At 45.7% G+C, this 10,605-nt stretch overlaps 1 protein-coding gene across 6 annotated transcripts in view; it reads left to right on the top strand.

Moving 5' to 3' along the window:
• Positions 1 to 5,148: 5,148 nt before the first annotated feature.
• vav2 (vav 2 guanine nucleotide exchange factor) overlaps positions 5,149 to 10,605 on the top strand; it is a 185,499-nt gene continuing 180,042 nt past the window's right edge. For all 6 annotated transcript variants that reach the window (XM_066645361.1, XM_066645366.1, XM_066645365.1 and 3 more), the window contains exon 1: positions 5,149 to 6,275. In XM_066645361.1, the coding sequence (XP_066501458.1) occupies positions 6,069 to 6,275 (207 nt within the window). In that variant the 5' untranslated portion in view covers positions 5,149 to 6,068. The remainder of the gene's footprint in view (positions 6,276 to 10,605) is intronic.

Genomic DNA, 10,605 nt, shown 5'->3' with positions numbered 1-10,605 from the left:
GTTTCTTTTATATGATATAATTGACATATTAATGTTTTCTTTCATGTCCAGACATGACAAACCTGATCTTCAGAAGGACACAATTTTGCAGTCACAACCTATTGAGCTTTTTAAAGAAGTGACCACTAGATGGAGGTAATGTATTATTTTCTATGTGCCACTGACTTCAGGCATCACTAGTGTCAGAACCGAAGACAGTATAGGTTAGATGGAAGTAAAGGTGTGTGTGTATATAATAGAGAGAGAGAGAGTGCTCTAATGTGGGGACATTGATTTAAAATATACTGAGTATAAAAGGTGAAGTATGTCAATCCTTTAGAGCTTCACACAGAGCCCACCCCACTCTATTCTTACACCTATTGAAGTCCATTATTGATCTGTCCATATGCCTGCAAATGTGTATTTTTTACGTGGCGACTGTTATAAGGTCGCACAAGCTGTACAAATTCAATTAATTAATTTGTTCATCTGTATCTAGCTTTGGGTCACTGTGTGTCCAGAGCCTGTCCAGAATCACTGGGCACAAGGCACACACATCCCGGACAGTGCACCCGTTCATAACATAGCATCATACACACAACTGTGGATATGTTAAGCCAAACAATCAAACTGGGGGGGGGAACTTGAGCACCCAGAGGAAACCCATGCAGACACATGGAGAACACAACACACTTTTAATAGGCTGTGATAGGCCTATAGGATCCTACAGCTGTGAGCTAGCAATGCTACATGTAGCACCACTGCGCTACTCCAAAATCATTAATTAATTAATTCATTCATTCATTATCTGTAACCGCTTATACAGTTCAGGGTCGCTGGAATCATTGGGCGCAAGGCAGGAATACACCCTGGAGGGTGCACCAGTCCTTCACAGGGTAACTCACACATTCACACCTATGGACACTTTTGAGTCACCTCCTGTGGGAGGAAACCCACGCAGACACAGGGAGAACACACCACACTCCTCACAGACAGTCACCCGGAGGAAACCCACGCAGACACAGGGAGAACACACCACACTCCTCACAGACAGTCACCCAGAGGAAACCCACGCAGACACAGAGAGAACACATCACACTCCTCACAGACAGTCACCCGGAGGAAACCCACGCAGACACAGAGAGAACACATCACACTCCTCACAGACAGTCACCCGGAGGAAACCCACGCAGACACAAGGAGAACACACCACACTCCTCACAGACAGTCACCCGGAGGAAACCCACGCAGACACAGGGAGAACACACCACATTCCTCACAGACAGTCACCTGGAGGAAACCCACGCAGACACAGAGAGAACACATCACACTCCTCACAGACAGTCACCCGGAGGAAACCCACGCAGACACAGGGAGAACATACCACACTCCTCACAGACAGTCACCCGGAGGAAACCCACGCAGACACAAGGAGAACACACCACACTCCTCACAGACAGTCACCCGGAGGAAACCCACGCAGACACAAGGAGAACACACCACACTCCTCACAGACAGTCACCCGGAGGAAACCCACGCAGACACAAGGAGAACACACCACACTCCTCACAGACAGTCACCTGGAGGAAACCCATGCAGACACAGGGAGAACACACCACACTCCTCACAGACAGTCACCCGGAGGAAACCCACGCAGACACAGGGAGAACACACCACATTCCTCACAGACAGTCACCTGGAGGAAACCCATGCAGACACAGGGAGAACACACCACACTCCTCACAGACAGTCACCTGGAGGAAACCCATGCAGACACAGGGAGAACACACCACATTCCTCACAGACAGTCACCTGGAGGAAACCCATGCAGACACAGGGAGAACACACCACACTCCTCACAGACAGTCACCTGGAGGAAACCCATGCAGACACAGGGAGAACACACCACATTCCTCACAGACAGTCACCTGGAGGAAACCCATGCAGACACAGGGAGAACACACCACATTCCTCACAGACAGTCACCTGGAGGAAACCCATGCAGACACAGGGAGAACACACCACATTCCTCACAGACAGTCACCTGGAGGAAACCCATGCAGACACAGGGAGAACACACCACACTCCTCACAGACAGTCACCCGGAGGAAACCCACGCAGACACAGGGAGAACACACCACTAATTTGGCCACCATGCTGTTAGCTCAGTTTCTTCATCACACAGTTTGGCCAGTGTGGAAATCTGTTTACTAACATAATAAAAATGGGCAGCTTATAGCCGCAGAACGTGTTGATCTGTTCAGGGATCTTGTATTACTTTGAAAACAGCAGTGCCAGGTTTCATGTTTTTGGAGAAGACATGTTTACCTTCACCTTCCAGGCTTGGTTCCACTGTGTGATTAGAAGAGAACTCACTAGAAAAACTAAAAACATTATTCACTCCCTAAGGCATTAAGTATTGATCCAACCCTCCTTAATCACTAGGGCCAACATGGCTCCGAGTTCCCACATGTTTTCTCATTTAGTGTGACATTGCCCCCACGCTTGTGTCGTAGCTTCCATTTATAGTCCACTCTCCAGGGCGCAGTGTCACCGTTTTCATAGGACTGTGTGACCTTCCCCCTTTGCTGCAGCATATAAAGCATATCGGCCAGCAACATTCTCACACTGCTGTGGCCCATGATGGATCAGAGGCCCAACTTCTCTGACAGCGCATCATGTCAGAGGCAGAGAGCCATTGTTCATTCTGAATGTGGTTACATTTCAGATTGCAGCCCACTGCAGTGAGCCATCCATCCAGTTTGATTGAACATGTCTGTTCCATGTAAATCTTATTGCAGAGGTGGACTGTAGCTATCACAGTGCTTCTTTAGAGTACTGACGAGTTCATGTTTGTACTGCAAGGATCAGATGGTCATTCGGTATCATCTTATCCTTTACAGTGACGTGCTACTGTAGTGCAGGCTTAGTTCATCTGTGAGGAATGAGCAGGCTTTTTAAAGATGAGTAAAACACAACATTTCATAAAATAAACAGTGGAACTCAGTGGGCATTTAGAAACCATTCATTCATTGTAACCACTGTAACCCACCTACCAATGTGTGTTTTTGGGCCGTGGGAGGAAACTGGATCTTCTGGAGGAAAGCCACGCGGTCACAGGGAGAACACACCCTGCTCCTCACAGACAGTCACTTGGAGGAAACCCACACAGACACAGGGAGAACACACCACACTCCTCACAGACATTCACCCGGAGGAAACCCACGCAGACACAGAGAGAACACACCACACTCCTCACAGTCAGTCACCCGGAGGAAACCCACGCAGACACAGGGAGAACACACCACACTCCTCACAGACAGTCACCCGGAGGAAACCCACGCAGACACAGAGAGAACACACCACACTCCTCACAGACAGTCACCCGGAGGAAACCCACGCAGACACAGAGAGAACACACCACACTCCTCACAGACAGTCACCCGGAGGAAACCCACGCGGTCACAGGGAGAACACACCCTGCTCCTCACAGACAGTCACTTGGAGGAAACCCACACAGACACAGGGAGAACACACCACACTCCTCACAGTCAGTCACCCGGAGGAAACCCACGCAGACACAGGGAGAACGCACCAAACTCCACAGACAGTCACGGAGCGGGAATCAAACCCACAGCCTCCAGGTTCCTGCTACCTGCTGCGCCAACATGGCGCTCATTTAGAAACCATTTAAAATCTATTTTACTTCAAGAAGACCAGTAAAATTGGCCTGATATAGTAATGCCATTTCGCTGTCTCGTGAATAACTTAATGTATAAATTTCCAGTCCTACTGCATAATCAATACATAAACAGTGTTATAATACTTAATGTGCATATCTGTGGCAATTTCGTGGGGACTAAAACCCAAACCTCTCCCACGTGGACGTTCGTGCACGCGCTCGCTCTTCCTCCTCCTGTTCCCCCTGCGCGCGCACAAGCTGTGCTTGTAGTGAGGAGAAGACGATTTAATTTACCGAACCGATTCTCTGACCTGTACGAATCAATGATTCATAAGTCGAGTGATTTTCTTCTCCTCTCCTCCAAACACAGCGAGGATAAACCGCATAAATGTTTGTCATAACGAACAAATAAACCCGGCTTCTCGTGTGCAGCAATTTTGTGTGTGAAACTAAAACGTAAGTTTTAAAATAGAATGTGAGGTTTTTATATATTTGGTCATAATTCAGCTTGCAAATTGCTGAGGTGCTGTAATATTTTCTTACGGGCTATCAGTACATTGTCTATAGTGTATAATAACTTACAGCTTTCACACTTGTGAGCACTTTCATGGAGTTAATCTACCTATCAATATGTGCTTTTGGCTTTTGCGTGGACGTCCAAGCACCTGGAGGAAACCCACACAGACACAGGGAGAACACACCAAAAATCCTCACAGACAGACCCCTGACTGTGGACTTGAGATTAATGTATTGTGCTCAGCGTTGAGTGACAACTACAGAATGGTATAAAGCCCCTGGCACCGGGCTGTGGAGCAGTGAAACTAAGTTATTTGAACTGATGGAGGTCTGTCTCATGTCTTAAGGACGAACATATACATATCCTGTGTATTCCAGCCTAGGCTTAACCCCTGTTTTGGAGACAGGTCTATATGGGCATGCTTTTAGGTAGGTTTAGGGTTCATCTGGGTCCGAGACATTGATTCACAAATGCCTAGGACCAAATTGTTATTTCAATGTTTATTCAGAACTGAGGTTGGCAGATGCTGTTACTCATTTTAGGATCCTGTTCCTTCCTTGTCTCAGGTCACTGTGTGTGTGTGAGTGTGAGAGATTGATTGGATGTGTGCATGATTCCTTGTGACCATTGATTCTGTGTAGGCTGTGGACCCACCCAGGACTCACCTGGGACCCCCAACCCGAACAGCATGAATCATTAATTAATGAACGATTCAGAACTTAAATGATTAATGTGGGCCACTGAGGCAGAGCTACATTAATCCAGGACCAAACTGTGTTTTAATGTTTAATCAGATTTGAAAACCCCATTTAATTATGTGCTATGATATGAGTGATTGGAGAAAAAAAACCTGTTAGATTATTTTTCATTGGTGATTCGGTTCGAGAGAATCATCATCAAATGAATCGGCTCAAATGGACTGATTCCTTTCCCGAGGTTCACATCCTCAGTTCCACTGAGTGGAGGCGAAGAAAGGCTAGAAGAAGCAGAAAGAAGAGAGAGTGCAAAGAAAACAACAAAACTGCAATTCAGAAGACGAACAAAGCGACGTATGGGAGAAATCTAAGGGAGAATGTGTGATATTTAAACTCGCCATCTCTTTTAATTTCTGAGCGCAAACGGCGAAAGGACTCAAGTGAATACAACAACACAAAACTCGGGAGTTCTTAACGGTCGCTGTCGGTGAGTGCTCCGAGAGTTTCCGCTGTTAACGTCTTGAAGACCGTTCCCTGGCGAGTGGAAAGCCGTCTTTGGTGTCGTTCCAGGTTCGTGTTGCAACTTTCACCGTTTCTTGGACAGTGATAAAACAAAAAAAGGCAGAGAGGAGACTCCAGCTCGTATGTAAAGACAAACGGACTCTCCCCGTCTTAGTTTGAGGGAACGAGGGGGAAACCCGACCCCCTGAAACGGTTTTAGTCGCCGTTTGTTCCGTTGAAACAACAGTTTTGAACGAACGAATCCCGCTCATTCGTTTCCGAGATGAAGAAAAGGAAACTGCACTGATTCAAACTCGCTGTGGGATTGAACTGAACTGAGCCAACGGTTTTACTCCCTTTTCTTCGGATAATTTGATTTACTTAACCGCTGTTACAGAAAACTAAACCGTGTAACTACATGAGGCTGAATTGGCAGTCGGTTAAATGTTAATTTGAAGGAGGACGTGTTCTCGTTTTGGGGAATGATTCATGAGCTTTTTCCCTATTTTTTTTTAAAGTAACAGAGACCCCTCAAGCTCAATTCCCGTCCCATGGACCGCACTAAGAAGTTCAGTTTAAGCAGTTCACGCAGTTTTCTCCGCGGTGGTATTTAGGACGGTCTGCGCGTCTTCTCTGGGTCGGAGGCCGAGCGCGGAGTTGCTGAAGCGAGGATCTCAGCTCGCTCTCCCCCGCGATGAGTGAAGAGTGGAGGCAGTGCGGCCGCTGGCTCATTGACTGCAAGGTTCTGCCCCCCAACCACAGGGTGGTATGGCCATCTGCGGTGGTCTTCGACTTGGCCCAGGCGCTTCGGGATGGGGTGCTTTTGTGCCAAATGCTGCACAACTTGTCTCCGGGATCCGTGGACTTGAAGCAGATCAACTTCAGGCCACAGATGTCACAGGTAACTGATCAGAGACCTGCTCTCGACCACTGACTGTGTTTATTGGTGGGGGTCGTGCAGTTCTTGTGAAATATGTATGTGTATATATCAGTTGACAGTTGTAGCCCTCTATTTCCCTGTTATTGTACGACTTGCATCACACAGGGGCACTTCTGCCTGTCCAGAATGATCAGGTGCAGCCCTCAGAGCATAAGCTGAAGTCTTTCTCAGTGTCGTGTAGATGATATATATATAATCTTCTTTTTCTGGCACTGAAGGAACTGCTCTTATAACCCTCTTATTTTTGTTTTTTTTAAACTCTTCTTCCAACAGTCTTAATTCACTGAGCAGTAGAGATGTGCATTCAGACTAATTTTGGAACACCAGAAGTATCCATCAGCACTGTGTACTGAATAGACATCCACATATCTGCAGGGAACGAAAAAGAAACAGGAAGCGAAGGCTCACTTTATAGATGGTAGCACTGGAGGTTAAAATTTGAGAACATGCTTGCCAAGTTGCCATGCTGGATGAGTAATGGAAGCTGCCTCTTCAGATGAGCTAATGAGACATCATTTAGTTTGATGCTGATGTGGCCTTGTTCTACTCAAGAACTTTCTCCTCTGGGAATGATGTGCGAAGGTGTTGGTTTATCAGATAAATATTAGCTTACAGAATAGGTATCCAGGTAAGGAAAAAGCCACACACAGTGACACATGCCACATTTCCACAAGTGAAAACTATTGGGAGCTTAATGAAATATCTGTGGTATGATTTGCTTAGAATACCACAAGGATCAAACACCACAGCAGCATTCTCCAAATGTTTAAAAAGCCTCGTTCAAAACAAACCGGTTTCAGCGCCTGTTCCTATAAGTGAGAGCAAGCCACAGCTCAGTTCAGCGTGAGATCCTAGGCGTGAGGAGCGAGCAGCAGAAGCTTTGATTTTTAGCCTTTTTCACTCTGTTCTCTTTCTTTTCTTTTCTCATTTTCCCCATTGGTTGATCACTGCTGTTATTTCTCTGAGCTTGTTTGGTCTGTTTTACTCCATTTAACCTTGTCTTTGAGTTCTGACATAAACATGGACAAACAAGTGGCTGCACCCAACATAAAAAAGCAGCACAAAATCAGAACTGCTTATTTAATTCAATGGTAATCAACTTGGGCAAATCACAACAAAACTGACTGGGGTTCTTGTTTTCTATGTTTTAAGGATAATGCGCTCAAAATATTTTTTTTTCATACGTCCCCTTATGGCTGAGCAGTTAATCGAATTTCAGAACTTCTGATCATAAACCTAATTTTATTATTTAACTCTTTATTATTATTATTTTTATTCTGTTATGTCCCCACTGTGTTCCAGTAATCTCCCTTTTAAAACCATGCTACCAGGCTGTTGTTATGTGATTCTGCCCCTATCTGCAACATGAAAACAATCTAAATGCTGAGGCCAACCGAGCAACTCGAGCAGCTCGTACCAAAGAAAAACACAGCGTCTGTGGTTTGGACGTGCTGTGTGTTGATTATAATTAAGATGACACTGAACAAAAAGAAGTCAATTGTAAACGCTGAGACAAAACAGTTTCAGACCAAAGCACAGTCACACACCAAATATAAACAGTGCTCAGAAAATGAGAGAGGAACAAGCTCCCAGCGACATTTTAGAAGCATATTTAGAAGGTTTCCTCCGGGTGACTGTCTGTGAGGAGTGTGGTGTGTTCTCCCTGTGTCTGCGTGGGTTTCCTCCGGGTGACTGTCTGTGAGGAGTGTGGTGTGTTCTCCCTGTGTCTGCGTGGGTTTCCTCCGGGTCACTGTCTGTGAGGAGTGTGGTGTGTTCTTTTTGTGTCTGCGTGGGTTTCCTCCAGGTGACTGTCTGTGAGGAGTGTGGTGTGTTCTCTTTGTGTCTGTGTGGGTTTCCTCCGGGTGACTGTCTGTGAGGAGTGTGGTGTGTTCTTTTTGTGTCTGCGTGGGTTTCCTCCAGGTGACTGTCTGTGAGGAGTGTGGTGTGTTCTCCCTGTGTCTGCGTGGGTTTCCTCCGGGTGACTGTCTGTGAGGAGTGTGGTGTGTTCTCCCTGTGTCTGCGTGGGTTTCCTCCGGGTGACTGTCTGTGAGGAGTGTGGTGTGTTCTCCCTGTGTCTGCGTGGGTTTCCTCCAGGTGACTGTCTGTGAGGAGTGTGGTGTGTTCTCCCTGTGTCCGCGTGGGTTTCCTCAGGGTGACTGTCTGTGAGGAGTGTGGTGTGTTCTCTTTGTGTCTGCGTGGGTTTCTTCCGGGTGCTCCGGTTTCCTCCCACAGTCCAAAAACACACGTTGGTAGGTGGATTGGCGATTCAAAGTGTCCATAGGTGTGAATGTGTGTGTTGCCCTGTAAAGAAGTGGCGCCCCCTCCAGGGTGTATTCCCGCCTTGCGCCCAATGATTCCAGGTAGGCTCTGGACCCACCGCGACCCTGAACTGGATAAGGGTTACAGATAATGAAGGAATGAATGATAAGCAATTTTATTGAAAGCCACTATCGTGGTATATAAGTACAGATGAAATTTTACTCCTAATTTAGAGGTGGGAAATGTTATACAAATGATTCTTCTGTTACCATGCACATTTTAGTCGTATTGTGGCTGTTTACATGGTGAAAGGCAGCTTAATTTAGTTTTTCTCACTCTCACACTCTCACTCTTGTGGCTATAGAAATGGACAGAGTTAGTTTATCACACACACACACCTACATACTGAACACATCCCCAAAATTCCACCTCATTTGGCCACTTTAGTCAGCTGAGTCCTGTAGGGAAAGCAAGGACTTGTCAGAATTAGAAACCGGTCATTGGTCACTGACTCTTTATGGGTTTGTGTAGTTGTGAAGCACAGACATTGTGAAAGCCACATGTTGCTCCGTTACATTGTGATGAGAGATGGTTTGATTAGGCTTTTGACCACAGTCATGTACAGCGTCAGTGGTGTTTTGAGCTGTTTTTTTGGTCAGTGTGTGTGATGTGCTGATGTCGTCAGTGTGCAGAGGTGGGGCGGAGCCCCTCTGCAAGGCGGATATTGTGGGGAAGCTTGGCTTTGTCTGCACAAAGAAGAGAAATTCACGTTTGTGGAATGTGGCCATCTGCCAAGTCGCTTTGTGGAGGAATCTGAAGAGGGAAATATTTTCACTCACTGACAAGACATTGCCATCTTCTGTTGAACATGTTTGGTAGTGTGTGTGTGTGTTTGAGTGTACAAAGAAGTGCAAACACTCTCATTTCCAAGCTGGAGTTTTGTGTTGACATCAAAGCGAGGGGAGGAAGGTTGTATATATTTTAACTGATTGTGTTGGGGCATGTGCTAATGAAACTAGTGGCCAGAAATGCTGAAAGAAATCAGGTAAACATTTTATTATTATTTTAATAATAAAAGACGAGCGTGACACTGCATCCAACAATAATCCTGCTTTTACTGAGGCCCCAAAATTATTTTTTCTTGTGCAAATTAGGGAATGACATGCATACATTTAAATTAAATATACCCTAGCATAAATTCAATCTTTCATCAGTAAAATTTGGGAGGTCATAGTGCATTCATTCAGTAACATGGCCGCAGAATCACACTTCCCACACACTTTTTATTTCCAATTCATTCATGAAACGGGCCCTTGTATAAAGATAAAATCTTCACTTGGGGACACTGACAACCCTCAGATGTTTCCGTATATTGCTCTGAGACTGCTGTGACAGACACATTCTCCTCTTGCCATATGTTGGAAATGCACTTCATGTGTATGCTCTGGGTGACTCATCCTATGACTTAATTTCATAAAAACACCTGTGGAGTTTTGCAGTGGTTGAAGCCCAAGAAAGCACTGAACACTTTGATCCACCCAGCATCTTTCCAGCGCGGACGTGGGCGTGTGTTATTCTCTCGTGACAAATTGGGTGAAGGAGAAAGTTGGCAGCCGACTGGGCGACGTGATTTATAAGCCCTAAAGGTCACTGTGTACTTTGATACACAGTAGTCACTAATTTACAGCCTTCATTAAATCAGGACACACTGATTACGTGGCTGGCTCATGGAGGAAAGCCACTTGTTCTGGAGTTGTGTAGTTTACTGCCTCTCCCTTGGTTTCATGAATCATCACGTACTAGTTAATGGGTTTATGTTTGATCTAAGACAATCTCAGAGACATTTTCGGAAAGCATCTAATATTCTAGCTTCTGGTTGCTTCAGTGAAACTTTAGAGGGCCGTGGTGAGCAATACTTATTTATTTGAGCTCAGGCTGATTCTGTCTTCAGTTTGTATCGGCAGGTAGCAAGTAAAATAGCTTAACAGCCAACGTGGCCACTTTAGACGTTTATATATTTGCATGCAGTTAA

Source organism: Hoplias malabaricus, chromosome 15, assembly GCF_029633855.1.
Source record: "Hoplias malabaricus isolate fHopMal1 chromosome 15, fHopMal1.hap1, whole genome shotgun sequence".
In the NCBI taxonomy this organism is placed as follows: Eukaryota; Metazoa; Chordata; class Actinopteri; order Characiformes; family Erythrinidae; genus Hoplias; species Hoplias malabaricus.
This window is presented reverse-complemented; position numbering and strand designations above follow the sequence as displayed.